We start from the raw sequence: 24,246 nt of genomic DNA, 5'->3' as shown, positions 1-24,246 counted from the left end.
TAAACATTTTTTTAGAGTATTTAGAGCTTGAATTTGAGCAGGTCCCCATAAGAATACTGAGTCCTTTTTTAGAAGAGATGTTAAAGGTTCTAAAATTTCAGATTTGTTTTTAATATATTTACCCGCAAAATTAATCATACCTAATAATCTTAAAAGTTCTGTTTTATTTTCTGGTTCTGGGAATTCTCTAATTGCTCTGACCCGTTCAGGATCTATTTTAACCCCAGAAGTAGTGATGATATGCCCCAAGTACTTGACTGACTTAGCAGCAATGACACATTTGTTTTTATTAAGGGTTATACCTTCACTGTGTAATTTTATTAGAACTTGGTTTAAAATTTCGTCATGTTCTTTGACTGAACTAGCATGGATTAAAATATCATCCATATAAAAGACTACCCCTTTCATACCTGAAAGAATCTTAGAAAACCTAAGTGCAAAATATTCTGGAGAACATGAAATTCCAAAGGGAAGACGTGTAAAAAAGTATCGACCAAATGGTGTGATGAATGTAGTTAGCAATTGGCTTTCTGGTTTCAGTTTAATTTGGAAGTAACCACTAGTTGTGTCGAGCTTAGAAAATATTATTGAATTTTTCAGTTGAGCCAAAGTATGCTCTATTTTTGGAAGTGGGAAATAAGCTCTTAATACACTTTGGTTAAGTTTTGTGTAATCTCCGCACAACCTAACAGAGTCACCCTTTGGTACACAAACAATAGGACTTACCCACCTGGTATGTTCTTCAATTGGTTTTATTATACCCAACTGAAGTAGACGGTCTAACTCAACTTTTAACTTGGGCATGAGTGGTAATGGAACTACTCGTGGTACTGACTGAGCAAATGGCTGAACATTAGATTTTAGCTCAAGTTTCATTTCTGTTTTAAATTCCCCAATATCATCAAATATTCCTTGAAATGACTCAAGGCCCCGTCTCACCATCAAATAATTGACAGTTATTTGATCAAACTTGACAGTCAAACTTGACTAGTGACACAAACTATACATACTAACTGTCACTTTGTGTCACTAACTGTCAAGTTTGATCAAATAACTGTCAATTATTTGATGGTGAGACGGGGCCTTCAGCTATCGTTTCTAATGAGTACTTGCTAGCACTGTAGGTCTCTGATTCTGCCCCAAATGCATTTATATTTTTAGATACTAAGTTATTAATATAACGTGAACTATTTTTATTAATATTAAGCATTTTTAATTTTATAATTCCAGGCCGACCAAGGATAGGCACCTTTAGATTTTTTACAACATATAAAGATTCTGAACACATATTGTCATTATAAGTCAAATTAACATCAATTTTACCCTCAATTTCTAGTTTTTTATTATCAGGGCCCCCTATGGACTCCTGGCAAACATACATTTTATTTTTGTAGAAATCAGACAACATATTTCTAGAGACACAACTTACATCAGCACCTGTATCAACAAGAAAAGGCATAACATATTTATTGTCAACTAAAACTTTTGCAAACCACTGATCTTTATCATTAGTGTAAATGTGTCCTAGATGAAAATCAAAGTTATTTACCTGTAAGTTTTCCATTTCATTTTCTATTCCTACCTCACTTTCAGCACAGTTTTGACCTTCAACTACTCTTACATTCCTGCCGGATCTACATCTAGCTTGCCAATGTCCTTTCTTTCCACATAATCGACAACGACTATCTTTTGCTGGACATCTTTCTCGGCTGTTGCAGCTTGGTACACTACAGTATGTACATTTGTAGTTTTTGTTGGATTTCCCCCATGTGTTCTGTTGTCCATATTTATTTGGTTCTGCTTGTGATTGTGACCAGTAGTTACCTCTGTGTGCATTGACCGTAGCTACTTCTTGTACTCGTTCTTGCCTAAGAATCCTGTTTTGAGAATTCTGCAGCTCGGCTTGACGTACTGTTAATACAGCTTCCCCTAATGTTAGGTTCTTTTGGAGTTGTAACCTCTCACTTACTTTTACATCTAAAACTCCTACTACTATGCGGTCTCTTATTAACTCATCTTTTAGAGCCCCATAACTACAATGCTCTGCCAGGCTATGAAGTGCAGTGATATATGCATCCACCGACTCCCCTGGCTGTTGACTACGTGTGTTGAACTTGAATCGTTCAAATATTACGTTCTTTTGGGGTATAAAATGAGCGTCAAACTTCTCGATAATAATACTATATACTTGCTGTGCGGGTGTTAGATTAAATTGAGTTATAATTTCCTCTGCTTCTGCCCCCATTAGATACACTAGCATATCAATTTTTTCAGCTTCTGGTTTGTTTATAAAACCACTGTCGTGTTATCAGAGAGGCGTTATAAATAATACCCTGGTTATTACTTCGGATAAACATCAGTTTATTACTTTCCAATGTACATCTTTTATGCCCCCTAGCCCAACATCACATGACCTGTCATATTTCGTCATATTCGCCCTGACTCATGTGTTGCCTAACTCTGGCACCTATTTCATAAACTCCTAACAGCACATCTCCCCTTTTTTACAAGAGATCCCTGCATCATTAATAATCTTATACCTAACCTAACTTAAACTACTACAAACATAATCTGTTAAATGAACAGGTTTCTTTGCAAGTCTTTTTGGCCTACTAGGCTTTACACATTCAAAGTCTGATACATTATGCTTAGTGTCACTATCACTTTTAGGAGGTAAAACCTGATTTTCACTTTGTACAATGTCGTCCGGAATTATACTGGGTTCCCCCCTACTACATTCCTCCATTATTTTACCCTGCATGTCCCCATTGCTTTGATTAGAACAAGGCATTAGATTTTTATTACTAGAAATTGGTGGAACATAATCATTTGAGGATTCTGGTTGGGTGCCGAATCCAGGAAAACAGTAGGGTGCATAAATCAAATGCCATCTATTTCTTCTAAATTTTCCAGTTTCAGTTTCAATTATATAGGACCTGGGCTCCTGACAGATCGCAACAACTTGACCATATTTCCTGATATCAACCACCCACACAGAATCACCAACCTTAAGAGGATCTAAATCCTTGGCATTGTGTCGCTTATTGTAGTTTTTTTCTTGTTTATGCTTTATTTCTTTATTTTTATTTTCAATGCTTGGTTCTTTTGAAAAGTTTAATAAGCTTGGAAGTTGGGGCAAGTTTGATCTTAATTTTCTATTCATTAATAGTTCAGAAGGTGAAAAACCACATTCCAGGGGCGTACATCTGTATGCTAACAATGCCAAACTTAGGTCCTCTTTTTTATTTTTCTGAATTAACCTTTTTGCAATTTGTACAGTGCGTTCCACCCCACCGTTGCTCTGTGGCCAGTGCGGACTGCTCGTCTTATGAACAAAATTGTATTCTTTTGAAAATTTTATAAATGTTGATGAAAATTGAGTACCACAGTCGGATCTAACTTCCTCTGGGATACCATAACGCGAGAAAATATCTTTAAGTTTAGGAATAATGGCACCTTCTGTCATATTGGTCAAAGTAAATATTTCGAACCAATGTGAAAAGTAGTCAGTGGCAATCAAGTACCACTTATCATAACATTTAAACAAATCAACCCCCAGTTTTTGCCACGGCCTTTGTACAGTGTTATCTGTATGAAATGTTTCTCTACGATTTACTCTGTGTTCGACACATTGGGGACAATGTGTGACAAGGTTATTAATCTGGGATGACAAACCCAGCCACCAAACGCTCTGTTTGGCACGATCTCGACATTTTACAATTCCCATGTGGCCTGTATGAATAAATTCCAACACCTTTAGTTGAAGACTCTTAGGAACTATTATACGGGACCCTTTTAAAAGTAATTGTTCCGAATAGGAAATTTCATATCTATATTGATAGTATGGCAACAATTCAAAGGGCAATTTACATTTTTCAGGCCAAGAAGACAAAGAATATTCTTTTAGTTTTTTACAAATATATTCATTTTCTTGTTCTGTTTTTATTAAGTTCAAAAAATAATCTTTAATTGGTAAATTATGAATAATTGACTGCACATAGGCATTTACTTCTGCAGTTAGTTCTGTATTAGCTAAAGTATCTGTTTGTAGAGGGCCCCGACTTAAAGTATCTGCTACAATTAAATTTTTTCCCGGCGTATATATTACCGTATACTTGTATCGCATTAAGCGCATTCGAAATCTTTGCAAACGTGGTGTTAACTCATCTAAATTTTTAGTTTGCAGAATTTGTAATAAAGGTTTATGATCTGTTTCAAAAACTAGGTTAGGAACTCCTGAAATAAAATCGTAAAAATATTCTGCTGCCCAGGTAAGCGCAAGAGCTTCTTTCTCAATCTGAGCATACCGTGTTTCAGCTGAGCTCAGAAGCCTAGATGTAAAAGCCACTATTTCACGTGTATGATCTACATTTTCCTGAAACAGACATGCACCCATACCAAAACAACTTGAGTCTGCACTAACAATTATGGTTTTATTAGCATCAAAAAAAGCTAGATTTGGAGGATTTTCTAACGTTTGTTTTAAAGTGCTGAAAGCTTTATCTTGTGCTGGACCCCACAAAAAGTTAATATCTTTTTTTAGTAAGTGTGTTAATGGTTCAAGAATCTCAGATTTATTATGAATGTATTTTGCAGCAAAATTAATCATACCTAGCCATCTTGACAGCTCGGTCTTATTTTTGGGTTGAGGAAAATCACGTATAGCTTTAACCCTATCTGGATCAATTAATATCCCTTGCTCAGAGACCATATGACCCAAGTATTTAACTGTTTTTGTTGCTATAGAGCATTTGTTTCTATTTAGTGTAATACCTTCCTCATGAAGTTTTGTTAGGACTGTGTTCAAAATATTGTCATGTTCCTCTATTGTCCTTGCATGAATAAGAATGTCATCTATATGAGCAACACAGCCTTCAATGCCAGATAAAATTTTTGAAAATCTCATCGTAAAATACTCTGGGGCACAAGATATGCCGAATGGAAGCCTTTTAAAGAAAAATCTGCCAAACGGTGTTATAAAAGTTGTTAACAACTGACTTTCTTTATTCAATTTTATTTGGTAAAATCCACTAGTAGTATCCAATTTTGAGAAGAATTTAGACCCTTTCAACTGTGCTAATGTATGAGATATTTTCCCCAGGGGAAAATGTGACCGTAATACGTTTTCATTAAGTTTAGTATAGTCACCACAAAGCCGTACACAATCTCCCTTGTCCACACAAACAATTGGGCTGACCCAAGAAGTAGGCTCTTCAATGGGTTCAATTATCCCTAATTTAAGCAATCTATCAATTTCAATTCTTAATTTTGGTAATAAAGGTAAAGGAACGGTTCTGGGAACGCTCTGTACATAAGGTTTAGCATCTGGCTTAACTCTAATGGACATTTCCATTTTAAATTCACCTATATCACTAAAAATACCAGGAAATGTTTTAGCAACTGACTCTAAATTAAATTTTGAAAACATACTAGTACTCTTAGATTGATTACAATGAACAACACTGCAACTGATTTGATTTACCTGTTTAAGCTTACATTTAGAAAAATTTAGAACATTAAACCTAATGATTGACTCTCTGCTCAATATAGGTTGTCTTAACTTCCTAATACAATATATTGTTTCATAATTTGTAAAACCGTCATAAGAAAATTTTATATGTAGCTTACCCACTGTGTCCAATTTATGATCGTCCGCTGCACCAATTGCATCACATGCCACAATTTTACCCACATATTCTGGAGGTAATTTTTCATAGGGAAAACAGTTAACATCTGCTCCTGTATCCACAAAGAAAGGTACCTTGAATTTGCCATCCAATAAGATGTCTACATACCAACGATCCTTCTTGTCTAGGTACACTTGGCCAATAAAGGAATCTGTGTGTACCACTTGGTTTACTGAATCACTTCCTTCATCCTCTGTACTACTGCTACTGGTGGACCTTGAGCCCTCAACAGCTCTGACAGCTTTCTTCCTGCACATCACACTCCAGTGACCTCTACGTGAACAAGATCTGCATTCAGAGAACTTGGCTGGACATTTCTCCCTATTTTTACATGTAGGTATGCCACAGTATCCACATCTGTACTCTTCTTTAACTTTCTCGCGAGTTGTTTCTTGTTTAGAAAACCTCTTACCTTGATGTCTTTTATCACCACGTTCCCTGTAGTCCTGTTTAACTGCACTAACTGACTGCTCCTGCCTCATAATTCTATTTTGACTATCTTGAAGTTCAGCTTGGCGTGCTATTTGTATTGCCTTCTCTAGTGTCAAACCATCATTTAGTTGCATTCTTTCGCTCACCTTTTATCAGCTATTCCGATAACAATCCTGTCACGAATTAACTCATCTTTAAGAGTTGAGTAGCTGCAGTGCTCTGCAAGAGTATGTAAACTTGAAATAAAGTTTCCCACAGGTTCTCCTGGCCTTTGTACCCTCGAATTAAATTGAAACCTCTCAAAGATTGTATTTCGTCGGGGAATAAAATGATTGTCGAAAATCTGCATTACATCTTGGAAGGATGCATTCTCCTCTGGTTGATTTTGAACTAAAATATCTTCTGCTCCATTTCCCATTAAATACAACAATAGGTCTAGTTTGTCCTTGTCACATTTGTTTCCAAATCCGCTTATCGTTAAATATCTCTGAACTCTTTTTTTCCATTGGGGCCATGTCTGGGGCTGTGTAAAATCAAATTCGCTTGGAGGCGAAATGTTCGCAAACACTTCTTTATTTGGAGTAGGTGTATTCATTTTCGTTCACCTCTGATTTATAGGTTATGTCTGAACTGCTGTATTGTTCGTCACTCTTTGCTTGTTTAATGTTAACAAAACAAAGCACCAGCTGCCACCATGTCGTGTTATCAGAGAGGCGTTATAAATAATACCCTGGTTATTACTTCGGATAAACATCAGTTTATTACTTTCCAATGTACATCTTTTATGCCCCCTAGCCCAACATCACATGACCTGTCATATTTCGTCATATTCGCCCTGACTCATGTGTTGCCTAACTCTGGCACCTATTTCATAAACTCCTAACAGCACAACCACTAACCGACATATATCTTTCTAACCTCTTTTTCCACTGATTCCATGATCCTGGAAGGGAGAAATTAAACTCAGAAGGAGCTGATACTGTTGCCATGTTGGTAAGCACATGGCTTCCTGCTTGATTCTCTGCCATCCCTGGAATTATTTAACTCTATTTCTGTTCTTCGAAGAAGGTTCTACTTGCCAAATATTCCTCGGAGTATTTGCAAGTTCGCTGCCACCATGTAGAATTATTGAGACAATCTTTATTTAGCACTTTATTACAATTATATTTCCAAGCGACAATCCATATTATTCACCTAACTTCTACTACCATCTTGACATCCTGTCGTTCTCCCTTCTCCCCAAAGAGGTTCTGTCTCAAGTACCGACTACGTTTCTGAAGGAAACGTATAAGTGGTTGCATACTGAGCTGACTCTACAGATATATTAAGTGGTTCTTATATTGATAATTATATCAATTTTCCCCTTAAAAATCAATAGTCTGCTGACAAAAAACAACTAAATAACTAACGAAAAATTAAACAAAACTAAATAATACGTCTCTATAGCTAATATTGTCCTTATACACTTAATATCTCACGAAAAATTAAACAAATAAACAATCTTGGAGAAGATGGTACTAAAAGGAACCATCCCATAAAAAGGAGAGAACTAACTGTAAATAGCCAGCAACAAAAACATGTCATGATTTGACTTCAAGCTTCAAACTTATGTCAATTGTTTACTGTGTGTATATTTTGTTTACTAATGACTGATAATGACTATTATCAAAGCGAAATACATAATATTTTGAGATAACTTAATCAAATGAAACACTTTAAATCAAGTTTTTCTCCCGCTAAACGACAACTTTTAGGCCCTCTATTTGACAGCTCAACAGTGTTGCCACATCTAAGATGACGGTCTGTTCGAATGGCTCAAATGAAGACGATACGAGATCATTTCTGTGATTCTGTGTCAAAGTTGACAAATGACATTAACACGTATCGTTCGTTTGTATCGGCAAAAAAAGGCGGAAGCGTCTTTCGGTATATTCGTTGATCATCTCGACAGAAAAGAAAAAATACAACAATTACAAACATTTCTTTTAAACAACACAATCATACAAGATGAGCGTCGAGGAGGATGTTATGAGAATTCAGAAAAAATTAAATAAAATGACTTCGGAAGATGGAACTGTATGTACTGTTTTAAAAATAAATTATTTTGAGGGTTGAACGACTATTTATGAATCACTGATCAGTTTAGAATTGAAAATGGGTTATTAGATTGGTGAAAATGCGTAAAGTAAACGAAAAAAATGCATCCACTTATTATTTCCCGCTAATTTATAATATCTGGTGACTAGGCTCATGCCTATTTGTTTTTATTGAGCCCTATCTTTAAATTCGACTCTTTTTGTAGAATTAAAGGACATTTTGAATCATATAAGTATCTTGACGATCTTCACATCAGTTTACTGTTGAACAGTTGAAGTATATTTTTAAATCAAGCAAAAGAAAGGTACATCAAACTACATAATGTTTTCAGTTTATAACTCAGTATACAGTAGAACCCCGTAAATCCGAACCCCGCGAATCCGAACTTTCGGCAAATCCGAACCAACGGAAAGTGAAAATTTAATAATTCAAGACAAAAACATGTTTATTATACAGAGTAAAGCCAGAAAATTGGACAATGTAGGATTATTAGGACTTTGACATTTAAAATTTCTTAAAAATAAATATACTTTAATATATAGGTTTATAAAGGTTAAACACAAACTTACTTTGGTTCTCTCGTAGTCAACTTGAGTCCAAAAATATTGTCCACGCCCTTGCGAGAACGTTTGGCTACTTAAAATCACAATGAAAGCTTTGAACTACTAGTTAAGGCTAACTTTCGGATAATCTGAACTTTTCGGAATCCGAACAGGCTGTCCCCCCAATTAGTTCGGATTTGCGGGGTTCTACTGTACTGGATTTTAGTGGTTTAGTTTATTTGGGTGCCATTGTCAAGATGACATGTGTGTTGTATGTATAGGATTAACAGGTCTTTTAGCCCTTAACAGGTCCATTGCTGGATGAATAATTTCGTGATTCTTAGCTATCAGCTTCCAATCTCTGATTCTCATCTCTCGGACATCTTGCAATGACTACATATCTCCATTTCTTTCTTGGCCTTCCTCTCTTTTTTGCTCTCAAGTATTCTCCAGCCAATATTCTTGACTTGTCTATTACCTTCCATTCTTTCTAGATGTCTGAGCTATTCTAGATCATTACTTCTATTATTGCAGGGTTAGCATACAATTGGTACACTGCTGAATTAGTTTTTCTTCTTCATTTTCCCTGTACTACTTTTCCAACGAACATTCTGTGAAGTATCTTTCCCATGTGTCCAATCTATTTTTTATGGTTTTGTCATAGTCCATATCGGAGGATGTTATGAGAATTCAGAAAAAATTAAATAAAATGACTTCAGAAGATGGAACTGTATGTACTGTTTTAAATTATTTTGAGGGTTGAACGAATAGATGAATCAATGCTCTGTTTAAAATTGAAAATGGGTTATTTTATTGATGAAAATGCGTAAAGTAAATGAAAAAAAATGCATACACTTTATTTTCTCCCGCTAATCTATAATATCTGGTGACTAGGCTCATGCCTATTTGTTTTTATTAAGCTGTACAGTGGAACCCCGTTAACTCGGATTAATCGGGACCGAGGCCGATCCGGGTTATCGAAAATTCGGGTTAGCCGGAGAAAATGGTAAAAATTATTAAAATATGGTATGCTTACAGATAAACTCCGTTATAATTGGTACACAGACACTTGTAAACCACGTTCGCGTTCCACACATACAAAGTGTCGTCGAGAGTCTCATTTTTAGCTTTCTTAGCTTTGTACCGATTGTCCAAACTGTCTTTTGTTATCATTTTGAAACAAAAACAACATTTTAAGTTTTATTGCCATTACGTAGACAAAAAATCACGCACACAAAATCTGAATATATTTAGGAATGATTACAGAACGTAACGAACAACGCGACTTTACTACACACAATACCGTCTCGCAACGAGAACGAACTTATGTTATTTAATAAGAGTGAAGACTAAGACCATTGTTTGAAAAATAATTTTTTAATAGTGTTTTCTAAACAATGCTAAGACAGTTTCAAGTAAATAAAGGATACTACAGATGCCTGTTGGTTTCGATCACTTGACAATGAGCGTTGTCTGCCATGCCATGAGTCATTTTTACTAAGATATATTATGTATCAAATTACACAAATACGCATTATCTCTCATTGTATAATGTGTTTGACATTGAAAATTGAAACCAATGAACTACATAGGAATTCGCTAAAGCGACAAATTTTTACAAAGAAAGTTTATTATGATAAATAAAATTAGCCTGAAAAATATAAGATATTATAGTATTCGAACAATATGTTTATAAGGAAAGATAAAAGAAAATATTTTAAGATGTTGAAAAGAAATTGGAAAATCCAGCATAAAGGACATACATTTTTATTGTTGTAATGTTTGTCTGATAAATATCAGTCCGGGTTAGCCGGACTTCCGGGTTATCGGGGCCGACTTATCGGGGTTCCACTGTATCTTTAAATTCGGCTCTTTTTGTAAGATTAATGGGACATTTGGATCATAAGTATCTTGACGATCTTCACAGCAGTTTACTGTTGAAGTATAGATTTTAAACCAAGCAATTACTTGAAAGATACATCAAACTTAAATGTTTTCCCCCATTGCTAGATGAATAATTTTCATTGTTTTCTGGTCCATTCTTAGCTGTCAGCTTATACATCTCTGATTCCCATCTCTCTGACATCTTCCATCACTACATCTCTCCATTTCTTTCTTGGTCTTCCTCTCTTTTTTTTGCCCTCATTCTCTAACCATCGACATTAAACATCGACTTAGAAAAGCACAACAAGCATTTGGAACACTCTCAAACATATGGAGGTCAACACAAATTAGTCAAAACACCAAAATAAGACTATTTAATAGTAATGTTAAAACAGTATTACTGTATGGATGCGAGACCTGGGCAATAACAGACGGAACTGTTAAAAAACTCGCAAGTATTTGTAAACAGGTGCCTCCGAAAAATTTTGAAAGTATATTGGCCCAACATCATAACAAATCAAGAACTCTGGAAGAAAACCAAACAAGAGCCAATTGAAATTGCAATTAAAAGGAAAAGATCGAATTGACTGGGACACACCCTGAGGAAGGACAACATAGATATAACAAAGAAAGCTCTAAAATGGACAGTAGCAGGACGAAGAAAGCAAGGACGACCTGGAGAAGAACAATTGAAGCTGACTACAAAGGTATGAGAAAGAGCTGGGGACAGGTAGCAGCTATGGCCAGAGACAGAGTCCAATGGAGAAGCTTCGTGGATGCCCTATGCTCCTTTACGGAATAACAGGAAATAATATAAATATACATTCTCTAACCAATATTCCTGACTGGTCTATTACCTTGCATTATTTCTAGATGTCTGAGCCATTCTAGTCTGCGTTTTTAATTACCTCTGTTATTGGAGGGTTAGCATACAATCGGTAAACTTCTACATTAGTTTGTCTTCCTCATTTTCCCTCTACTACTTTTTCAACAAATGTTCTGTCTAGTATTTTTCTTCCCCATGTGCCCAACCTCTTTTGTATGGTTTTGTTCATAGTCCATGTCAGCGTCGAGGAGGATGTTATGAGAATTCAGAAAAAATTAAATAAAATGACTTCAGAAGATGGAACTGTATGTACTGTTTTAAAAATAAATTATTTTGAAGTTTGAACGACTAGATGACTCACTGATCAGTTTAGAATTGAAAATCAGTTATTAGATTGATGAAAATGCGTAAAGTAAACGAAAAACTACAGTAATCAAAAAACATGTGTTGTGTATTTAATTGCATTTAGTTGTATGAAAGCAATGTTGACGATGTTGACAAATTAACATCGAATTTTTTCTGTTTTGCGATAAAATTTACTTTTTATTGACGAAATTACTGTATCCCATATAAATAAAGATTGTACAATTCTACAGGGCGATTGAGTAGTAGGGTAAAGCTCAATAGCTCCGCTATAGTAATAAATAGCAATAAAAGTTAATAACAAAAATTTTAGCCACCTTTGAGCTTCACATTACAAAATTAGTTAGAATGTTACAGAAAACACAGTGGCAGACCTAACTTATGTTTTTTTAAATGGAACACCCTATATTTTATTTTATATTCGAAATCCTGTTAACTTCTCCATCACAAAAATATAAAGGTTTGTAATGTTATACAGGGTATTTTCAAAGTTATAACCAATTTTGTATGAAAATCGTAACAAGTTCAACTCCCTGTATAAATAAGCACAACAGCAATGGTTTAACAATGGCATATTTTTTTATTTATTGTCAAAATTTTTAAGAATTATTGGTATTGTTAATTTTTATTTTATATCAAATACAGGGTGAGTCAAAACGCAAGTACATTATTTTCTCAGTAATGTTAAATGGAACTTTTTTATCTCAGTAATGTTAAATGATATTTTATATCATTATTGAAAAGTAACATTAATGTACTTTAATTCTTATATAACATTCTCTATGCCCAAATTTATTAGTTTTCGAGATATTTTCATTTTTCAGACTTTATTTTAGGCGTTTAAATTTATCTAAATTTTAAGTAAGCATTGACTGAATTGACAGTTGAAGATTACCGATTATCAATCCGGTAATCAATGTAACACTGTAGCAAATAAAGAAATAAAAATAATTTATTAGTAATACATTTTACAAACAGAAACACAACCACTACATGCAACATTTTTGAAACAATTAAAAACTATCTTTTTATGTAAATGCAACAAATAAACAAAGAAAATTAGTAATAAATTTTACAAAAAAACACACAAACACAAAATACAATATTTTGTGAAGACAATTAAACACTACTTTTGTATGTAAATGTAACAATGTAACAAATAAAGAACGAAACATAATTTATCAGTAATACATTTGAAAAAAAAGCATGTTTGAAAAAATTAGAAGCTACTTTTAATAAAATATTTTTAATATTTAATTACATAAGGTGTTCAAAATTATCTTCAAACACATTTATGTATGCCTAAAAACGATCATTGAATGAGCTACTTACTCTACGGAGCATTTGTAAATTAACACATCGAAATACACTTTGTATTCTATTTTTCATCTCATCCCTTCTTGGAGGTATTTTATAAACTTCATTATTAACGTAACCCCAAAAAAATCAGTCCAGTTTATTAAATTCTGGTGATTTGGGTGGCCACGCTACTGGTCCATTGAAAAATGAAAATATCTCAAAAACTAATAAATTTAGACATAGGGAATGTTATCTAAAAATTAAAGTACGGTAATGGTACTTTTCAATAGTGATATAAAATACAGGGTGTTCCATTTAAAATAACTGAGAAAATAATGTACTTGCGTTTTGACTCACCCTGTATTTGATATAAAGAAAATTAGCAATATCGACCATTCTTGAGAATTTTGACAATACGTTAAAAAATATGGCATTAATAAACCATTGATGTTTTGCTTATTTTTATTTATACAGGGAGTTGAACTTGTTACGGTTTTCATATAAAATTGGTTATAACTTTGTAAATACCCTGTATAACATAACAAACCTTTATATTTTTGTGATGGAGAAGTTAACAGGATTTCGAATTTAAAATAAAATATAGGGTGTTCTATTTAAAAAAACATAAGTTTGGTCTGCCACTGTGTTATCGAACACCCTGTAACATTTTAACTAATTTTGTAATGTGAAGCTCAAAGGTGGCTAAAATTTTTGTTATTAACTTTTATTGCTATCTATTACTATAGCGGAGCTATTGAGCTTTACCCTACTAATCAATCACCCTGTACATTAATAATCTTATTCTACCATAGGCCACAAAATACTGAATCAAACCATTTGTGAGGTATTAAAACAGAAAAATTAAGAATCCTATTTCATCATGTGGTTGGAAATCATGTGGACCCTGTTGACTGCCACCCAAAATAGTTCTGCACTACTACATTCAAACCATTGCTGTAGGTAAAAGTTGTAATAATGAGTATTTTTGCCCTCTCATCACATGTCCAAATTACTCTATTCTCCATTTCAAATGTTGGAATCAGTATGGTTGTATAGTGCAAGCAGGTTTGCCATTGTGTGAATTATCATAAATAAATCCTCCTTTAGTAGGTATTCCACAGCAGTTAACAGCGATAATCCTCTACAAGTACCTGCCTAATACTACCTTTCACTACCTCTGTTGTGAAGAGCGGTAATATCAGAAAATTCTCATTTAGTTCGCATGGGGCTATCCTTGTACACTGAATAGCATGTTCTGCATCATTTCCTAATCTTTTAATTGCTGACATTTTTTGAATCCATGCTATATGTAGGATTCTTCTGTAACACCAAAATTCAAAGGTGACCAACTTATTCAGATCCACTTTTTAGTGTCCATGCTTTCAAGCCATAAAGAAGAGTAGAGTAAACTACAGTATTAATGACAGAAGATTCTATCAGTTATCAATCTATTTTTAAAATAAAGCTATAAAAATGGTTTTGCTTATTAAATGGAGTATATTATAATAATATGGAGTATATCTCATTCGATTTGTTGACATATTTATTTTTTTAGGGGCAAGAACAAGCATTGGACCTTCTAAAAGAACTCCAAACCTTAGACGTAAACCTGGAAGTTCTAACGAAAACTCGTATAGGAATGACAGTAAATGCTCTACGAAAGTCCAGTAAAGACGACGAAGTGATCAGTCTGTCCAAAACACTTATAAAAAACTGGAAGAAATTTATATCCGGAACCAATTCTAATGAAAAATCCTCTAGTAGTAGTTCAAATAAGCCAAAAAAAGAAAAGGAGGAGAAGCCGAGCCGCGAAGAGAAAGATAGGGATAAAGATAAGGGAAACCTTCCCAAACAGTTTCCAGCTAGTTCAAATACCACAGATTCTGTAAGATTGAAGTGTAGAGAAATGTTGACGGCTGCTATTAGGACAGATTCTCAAGCTGACGATTTCGAAGGTAAATTGAGTTACTGCATTGTTACATAAATTTATTATTTTTTAGTTGCCTTTAGAAATGGAATTACAGCATTATGATCATTTGCATGTTACATTCCTTTTTGTACACACTGTTGCCAAAGGTTTGCAAAATTCGAAAAACAATGAGGCTACTAGGTATCTCTCGAATTAATTTTGATGACGCGATGATGTAGCCTCTTAATCAATCTATGATCTGGTGAAAATTCTAAGATTTAAGCACTCTTTGTGTATACTAGATGAGTGGCCTTTAATCCTAGAAGGACCAAGGAGAGTTAAAAAGTATCCACAACATTGCATTACGTCCGATTTTCTAAATACCTTTGTTCCTAAAAATCTCAAATAATTAGTAGTTGTCGGCGTACTACTGCTCTATTAGATGGCATAATTAGCATTTCTATAATTTAATTCATTTCCTCATACTTTTATAAAAACTTAACAGTGGACTGACTATAAATAATCCCCTTGAATACCGACAACACCATCCCAAAATGGAAAGGGACGATATCATTCATGTGTCAAATTAGCAAAATCTAAAAGAAAAAATGCCAATAAGTGGGCAAAAACAACCATAGTTTGTTCAAAATGCAAGTATGTATGCGCTAAGCACAGCAAGAAGTCAAAAAATTTTCTGCATCCTACGATGATGCCAATTCCACTGAAGCCGAAGACTCGGGTAAATTATAAATTCGTATCTTTTAACTGTTCCATTAACGTCTAAGAATAATATAAAAGTGTTATTTTTAAATTAGTTTAAATAAAGAAGCACGTTTTTGATTAATTTATGTGTGGACATTTATTGATTTTCGTTGGTCCTCGCTGTTTCTACTAAAAGGTTGGTCCTGCGAGGGTTAACTTTTAGTATTTATTTCTTTTTAATAACCCTCCGTGAATAAATAAATAAATAAATATAATGAATTTTTTTTTAAATCCACAGGAAAGAAATTTCCTGTAGCTAACTGTACACCATCAATCACAAAACAAATTTATTGAAAAATCCTTTATAAAAGGTATAAAAATGTATCAAAATCCTTTCAACGGCTACATCAATAACAGATCGTTTTCGATATACACTGTGCATCACAGAAAACAGGCACCCCACAAAATGAACTATTTTTAATATCTCAAATTTTCTAAACCTGTTGTCTGATTTAAGTGATTTTTTGATATGTTATAGCCTTATTTTTTAACAATATCACTGTAATAATATTGTTGCTAGACAGGTAAATTGCCATTGTATACTGGGGTACCAATCAAACTGTGTTTTTTCTAAAAGTTCGTTACACCATGTGGAATATTCTAGCATTTTAAAATACTGAAATTAAAACTCAACAATAACCTCAGGTTTTCTTAACATTCAGGTAATATGACCCGTATGCATGCCAATGGTGAATATAAAATTTTTAATTGTACGTCAAAAAATGCACAACTACCTCTTAAAACCCACCAAATTTAATTTGCATATCTCAACCGGTTTTAGAGCAATAAATAAATCATCAGTTTGTAAGATAAAATTCAACATCACGTATCTCAGAAACGAAGCATTTGCGGACATATGTTTACAAAGCAAACTGTCATTATTTTTTTCTTGCAGAATTATCCCTTAAAGTTTGTTGCACTTATTTAGAAACACCCTGTATTGATGAAGAACATGGCTAGTTGTTAAAGTACCTAACTTTTTTATTATTCCATATAAGCTAATGAATAAAATGCTAAACACACCTGAGGCTATAGTTGGGTTTTAATTTCAGTATTTTATAGACACTTGATTATTTACGCATCTTTATAGACGCAGTTTGATTGGTCCACCCAGTATACAATGAAAATTGATCTGATTAGCAACAATATTACAGCAATATTGTTAAAGAATAAGGCTATAACATATTGAAAAATCACTTTAATTGGACAACAAGTTTAGGAAATTCGAGACATCAAAAATGACCCATTTTGTGGGGTGCCCGTTTCCTCTGACTCGCAGTGTATAAAATATTATCATCAGTGCTAGAACTGGTTGATCACATGTTGAGCCACCAAAAAAATCCATCGTTTGGAATCATAAGTAACAATGTAAATTTAATATATTCATTTTTATATCATTTAAATTACTATATTCGCGCTGTGCAAGTATTTGGAAGGGATACGCGAAACGATCGTGCACGAATAGCGGAGAAATATTGCAACTTTATTAAATAATTCATATTGTCAATTGAAATTGTCAAATTGACGTACATTTCATACCTATTGTCATTTAAGAAGAAAAATTATATATTGCTCCACAATATTGATATGATATGCAATTATTATATAAAGGTAAATTTAATTAATTATATTTTGCTTGCAGTACTGCATTTTAATAACTAATTTTATTTACTACATACAATTATTTACGTTTTAATAACATAACCTAAATCTTATTTTTTCTTCTTATCGATGGCTTAGTGTGAAAACCTCGTATCTAATTTTTTTTCGAAAATGACATTTTGGTGATTTTAGTATGAAAACCTTGTATCTCACGATTTACAACTGTCAGAAAAAATCCAAATACACTAGACTATTTTCTACAGCCGAAAAAAGAAACCACATATATCAATTGCTCTCTTGATTTAGTGTGAATACCACGTATATTTATAACCAAGACTTTGGTACTTAATTTGTAGTATTTGTTTGAGAGATTCGATTTGGTGAAATGTTTTTTGTGAACAGTAAAATATAGTCCTGCGTACAGAAACATTTTATGAACCTTAAATCAAAATATTTGTACTGTAACAACCTAGTATTTGGAGGTGTGCAATATCCTTTGAAAAATGAAAACCTCGTAAATAATAATAAACACAATCTCATTTAAGATGAAAAACACGTATATCGAGATATACGAGGTTATCATAGTTACTTGGGCAAGGGCTCTATATACTGCAAGGATATTTACGTGTTTTTCATAGTTAATATTTGTATTTTCAATTTAATAGCAACATTTAACACTTTTAGCTCTAGGCCAATATCAGATATTTGTCTCAATGTGCTCGAATTAAAAATATGTAGCGGTAATTTTTGTTTTTAGGTTATATTATGCAGAAAATCAGTTTTTTGTCTCTCCTGTAAAATTGTAGTTTAATGAGATACGAGGTTTTCACACTAAGCCATCGTTATTATTTTTTTTTGGACTGTGGCCTTGACAATTCTCCACTAACCAGGACCATATGATTGGCCAATATAATTAAAAGTGCGAATAAAAGTGCAGATCGTAGAAACCAGGTGTTGCTTTTCCGAACTTGCACGGTCCCAATATTCTTAAAGTCCTATATCACCAACAGAACTTCCAGGTAAAGTATTAGAATGAATTCACAAACATACAACAAATTCTCGCTGGGGTGCCCCAAGGAAGTTTACTAGGACCTACATTATACCTTATATTCACTGCTGACCTACCGACAGATACATAATATATCACTACAGCCACATTTGCGGATGATACAGCGATATTATCATCGAACAAAAATCCCAAAATAGCCTCAGAAATCCTACAAAATAACCTAAATAAAATATAACAATGGATGACAAAATGGAGAGTCAAAATAAATGAAAACAAATCACTACACCTAACATTTACCACTCGTAGGGAAATATGTCCGGCTGTATACTTAAACGGTAAAGGAATCCCACAAGGAGATGAAGTCAAATATCTAGGTATGTACTTGTACAGAAGATGAAACTGGAGGAAGCGTATATTTACTAAGCGAAAACAACTGGGTCATAAGTTAAGAACCATATATTGGCTGTTGGGCAAAAAATCAAAACTATCAACTGAAAATAAAATACTAATCTACAAATCCATCCTAAAACCAGTGTGGACTTATGGGCTAGAATTATGGGGAACCGCCGCACATTCCAACATTGAAATCATACAAAGATTTCAGTCCAAAATACTGAGATCAATACTTGGAGTTCCATGGTTCATAACCAATGAAGCCATTCATCGGGACGCCGGACTACCATACGTCAAAGATGACATCAAAAAGTGTGCGAAAAAACATACGGAGAAACTTAAAGTGCATCCAAACGTGTTCGCAAAAAGTTTAGTGAATAAACCGCGTACTGTTCGTAGGTTAAAACGAAAAGTTCCGTTAGAGTTAATCGAATAATAGCTACTAAATTAATGTGTATACCCTATTTCACGAACATACAACTGTTGTGGATTATCTCGACAACGAATATTTTACTGTGCAAATTATGAAGAACGAAAGTAAATTGCAAAATACATTGTTGTTTATTGGAAAAATTATTAGAGCCATTTATTTTCGCACTTCTTTGCACACTAAAATATTCGTTGTCGCGATAATCCAAGACAGTCGTATATTCGTGGAATAGCCCATATACAGTCCCTGCTCAATTTATTAGACTCACCCTAGAAATATCAGTTTTTTTAATTTCCAGCACTTTAAAAGTACAGTAGAACCCCGCACATCCGAACCCCTCTAATCCGAACGTTCGGCAAATCCGAACCAACGGAAAGTGAAAAAAAAAATAAAAAAATTCAAGACAAAAACTTAACAACATGTTTATTATACAGAGTATAACCAGAAAATTGAACAGTAGGATTAGTAGGACTGTGACATTGAAAATTTCTTAAAAATAAATACATACTTTATGCGTAGTGCTTGAAAAGGTTAAATATAAACTTACTTCGGTTTTCTCTTAGTCAACTTGAGTCCTAAAAATATTGTCCACACTCTTGCGAGAACGTTTTGCGACTCAAAATCAAAGGCAATGTAAGCTTTGAATTCTTAGTTAGGCTAATATTAATATTTCAATCAACGGTTAGGCTAACTTTCGGATAATCCGAACAGGCTGTCCCCCCAATTAGTTGATAATCGTGCTACATAATTAAGTTAAAAATGGTGAAATCTTTTTATTGAATTGTGAAAATTTTACAGATGGCAATATAATGTCTTAAAAGTGTGCAATGACTCGACTGTTTTCAACTTTAATTTTTTAGTTAAATTAGTGATTGGTGTTAAATTTTCGTAAAATTTGCAGTGATGAGTGTTAATACTGTTCTAAATTAATGTTATTTTTTAAATTGTTTAATTTATTTTAAGATATTAATACAAATATGGTAATTTCTAAAAGACTAATATTTTTGATTGGAATTTTTTCATATGGATGATTGTAAAGATCTTTCTGTCGAACAAATATCATCTGTTACTGCTCTGTTAGAGAATATCATATGTTGTCAAAGAGAAATAGCAAAAAAATGTTGTTTATCTTAATCTTCAGTTAGAAGGTCGAGTCAAAAACCTAAAGAGGAACATCCTGTTACATCAATTTGGAGGAGTTGGTAAGGCAGGAAGATTTCAGTCACCCACAGAGGCCAACAAATTTTAAATAATTTGGATGTAAAACGCAGAAGAGTCACCCATGGCGACATAAAGTATAAATTGGAAGAATCAGAGTGTTCAGTATCGGAGTCCACTGTACGCTGAAATTTGTACAGTATGGGATTCAAGTGACATAGGCCAGTTAAGGAATCAAAACCATCACCACAAATGCTAAAGAAACGCTTAGTTTCGGCCAATTTGCATAAATATTTTATGACTATAGAGTTTTTATGCAAATTGGCAAAACTAAGCGTTTTTTGAGCATTTGTGATGGCCTATGACATTTGAATCCCATACTGTACAAATTTCGGCGTACAGTGGACTCCTATACTGAACACTCTGATTCTTCCAATTTATTCCTTATGTCGCTATGTGTGACTCTTCTGCGTTTTACATCCAAATTCTTTAAAATTTGTTGGCCTCTGGGGGTGACTGAAATATTTTTGCCATACCAACCCCTACAAATTGATGTAACATGATGTTCCTCTTTAGGTTTTTGACCCAACCTTCGAACTAACGATTAAGATAAACCACATTTTTTTGCTTTTCTCTTTGACAACATAATATTTTCTAATAGAGCAGTAACAGAAGAAATTTACTTAACAGAAAGATCTTTACAATCACCCATATGAAAAAATTCCAATCGAAGATATTCGTCTTTTAGAAATTAACATATTTCTATTGATATCTTAAAATAAATTAAACAAATTAAAAACAAAAATTAATTTAGAACAGTATTAACACTCAGTATTAACACAGTATATAAGTTGAAAAAAGTCGAGTCATTGCACCCTTTTAGCCCATTGTATTGTCATCAGTGAAGTTTTCACAATTCAATTAAAAAGTTTCACCATTTTTAACTTAATTATGTAGCACGATGATTAAGTAATTGTTATTTAACCCATTCAGCAGTTTCGTATGACTTTGAACACACTTTTAAGGTGCTTCAAATTAAAAAAAACTGATATTTCTAGGGTGAGTCTAATAAATTGAGCAGGGACTGTAAGTTTGTGTTAGATATAGTCAGTATTATAGACTAAGTTTTAAAAAAGGGGTGCATCACTGGATGCCTCCCTACCTGTTATTTTTAATTGTCAGTCCTATTACTTATTGTCTTGTAACCTCGGAAACCTTTTTTTGGATGGTGCTAGAAAGGTCACCAATGGAGACACTGCGACGGCAGCCAGATGGTAGGTGGAAAGCGAGTCGTGGGTTCGAAACTAGCTTTTGGAACGTGGAAGGGAGCCAATAGAAGAAATAGGTAAAGATAAGACAAGAGAAGGTAGATAAGAGAAGAGAGAGAAACAGATAAAAAGATAGATAGGTAAAATTACCTAAGATAAGAGAAGAGATACAGGGCGTCACTTAACTTTTTGGGGTTGAAAGGGGAAAATTAAGAAACATTAGAAACGAAAACAGGTAGGTAAGAAAAGATAATGAGGTGCTGAGACCAAATAGAAGAAAAGATATAGACAGTTAATTAGTAAATATTTAGCGGTAATTTATTATCAGGGAATTTATTATGAGTAGATAAATAAAACTAGTAAAATAAATAAAAAACAATATATTAAACAAATGGCTCACCAGAAGGGTGAGTCCAAAAAAAAACACAAGAAATAAAGAGAAAACAATGTATATACACCCATCAAAACTGCACCAACAATTAATGTGTTGTGGTGTACAGTTAGAAATAAACACAAAATCATGATGGAATAAATACAAGTAACATATTATAACAAAAACTTGCACAATTAAAAACACAGTAAAGAGAGCCTGGTTATGAATTAAAAAAAAACAAATTTATGCATCTATAATGAGAAATCTCTCTTTACTGGTTTAGGGCTTATCTCGAGATAACGGATATGGTAACCTTATAACGTACAAAGATATAATAAAATTGAATGCAAAGCATACAAAGTTAACAAACGTTTACTGTTCAAAAATCAAAAACCAACCCGCACTTGGTTTCATAAACAAAAAGCCAATCGCACAGCTATTAATGAAGTAGTGAATGTTTGTACTTAGTTTTGACAATGAAAAGTTTTATCAATGAATAAAAAAAACTATTGAAGAAATCGCTGATGAGATTCATCGGAGGTTAGCCTTAACCACAGATGAAGATATGTTTGAGGTAGATAGCCCATAGATTGCTCTATTTTTGGAAATAGTTTTAGGTAGGATTATTAAGACACTTACAGTTGCTCTGCCTCTTAATCTTCACTGACTCTATATTATTTACTTTACTTAGTAAGCAAACACTGAAGTTATTTGGTAATTGAATCTAATCGGATGTTAGATCCAATTACAGATACGATACGAGAGTGAATATCACTCAGATAAGATATACGGTAGATCAGATACACGGTAGATCAGATATACGGTACTCTAGAGACACACGTCTGTCCTTCTAGCCATTCAGCCGCTAAGTCCTCTTCGCAATCTTTGCGATCTTTTTTTCAAAAAAAAGTGGGAGTATATCCCCTCTCAAAAAAAAATTGCATTTCTCAAAAGGAACCGACCTATTTGCGTTTTTAAGTAAAGTAACGTTATTTGAGTTGTAAAGTGTTAAAAAAATAGATCCTTTGAAATAGGGTCGCGCTTCAAACAGACCGCAAGAGGAAGCAACGAACCTAACAGGGGTTTTCGAAAGGGAAAGTTAATTGAAATATTACCGAAACGGAGAGTGATCATAAAACCTGGTAATGCCCTTGCCGCTTTGAATAGGATGGAATACCTAACGGAATTTTAGTAGTGATCTCCTTGGAAGGTTTATATACGAAACAGATAACAATACTAGTTTATTAGGGTCTCTATAGCTTATTTGTGTTTGTCGTACCGACAACGAAATGTGCTAGTACCGCTAAGTTTCTACCGTTAGGGTAATAAAATTAGCCAGGGGTAGTTATTTACAAAAACGGCCATAGGCGTACCCGTAATGAGTACTAGTGGGTTTAAAATTTAATCCAACGGGTAAATTAATTATTAACTAATCCTAGTATATAAAAAAATGTTACAGTCTATAGATTATATGGATAGATTGTAATAAATGTGGGGTTAATAAAAAACAATATCATTTAAATGGTTTATACCCAGGTATTTTTTGGTGGCTCAGCATGTGATCAACCAGTTCTAGTATTGATGATATTTTATTAACATTTTATACCTTTTCTAAACATTTTTTCACTAAAAATTTTTTAATTTTTTTTTTTACTTGTTTCAGGTTGTGCCTCAGCTGAAGAGTTAGCAGAAGAACTCGAAGAAGCAATCTTTCTGGAGTTCAAGAACACAGATATGCGTTACAAAAACAGAGTCCGTTCTAGAATATCGAATCTGAAAGACCCGAAGAACCCAACTCTAAGAACAAACTACAGAATCGGAGTAATCACAGCAGGTCGTTTAGCTGTCATGACAGCCGAAGAAATGGCCAATGACGAGGTGAAGAAACTCAGGGAGAAATTCACTAAGGAAGCTATCAATGACGCGCAGTTGGCTACTGCGCAAGGTACTAAGACGGACATGCTTAAGTGCGGCAAATGCAAGAAGAGGAATTGTACTTACAACCAGTTGCAGACTAGGTCATCTGATGAACCTATGACTACTTTTGTATTGTGTAATGAATGTGGTAACAGATGGAAGTTCTGCTAGTTAGCCAGGTTTTATTATTTTTGAATTATCTAATAATTTTGTGAAATAAATCCTTACTGCATATTGTATTTACCAATTGTGCATAGGAATTATAGTGAATAAACAATAAATTTTTTGAAAATGG

The 24,246-nt window shown here is 33.7% G+C and overlaps 1 protein-coding gene across 1 annotated transcript; it reads left to right on the top strand.

Moving 5' to 3' along the window:
- The first annotated feature begins 7,984 nt into the window (after nt 1–7,984).
- Nucleotides 7,985–24,246, top strand: LOC126891636 (transcription elongation factor S-II). Its single transcript, XM_050660859.1, has 3 exons — nt 7,985–8,195; nt 14,686–15,085; nt 23,698–24,246. Exons 1-3 carry the CDS (start codon nt 8,127–8,129, stop codon nt 24,120–24,122), a joined length of 894 nt encoding a protein of 297 aa, XP_050516816.1. The 5' UTR covers nt 7,985–8,126; the 3' UTR covers nt 24,123–24,246.

The sequence above is a fragment of the Diabrotica virgifera genome, chromosome 9 (genome assembly GCF_917563875.1).
Source record: "Diabrotica virgifera virgifera chromosome 9, PGI_DIABVI_V3a".
NCBI lineage: Eukaryota > Metazoa > Arthropoda > Insecta > Coleoptera > Chrysomelidae > Diabrotica > Diabrotica virgifera.
This window is presented reverse-complemented; position numbering and strand designations above follow the sequence as displayed.

Coding starts and splice junctions, on each gene's coding strand:
- LOC126891636 (XM_050660859.1), top strand. CDS start 8,127: ATGAGCGTCGAGGAGGATGTTATGAGAATTCAGAAAAAATTAAATAAA. Junction 8,196..14,685: donor TGACTTCGGAAGATGGAACT/GTATGTACTGTT, acceptor TTATTTTTTTAG/GGGCAAGAACAAGCATTGGA. Junction 15,086..23,697: donor TCAAGCTGACGATTTCGAAG/GTAAATTGAGTT, acceptor TACTTGTTTCAG/GTTGTGCCTCAGCTGAAGAG.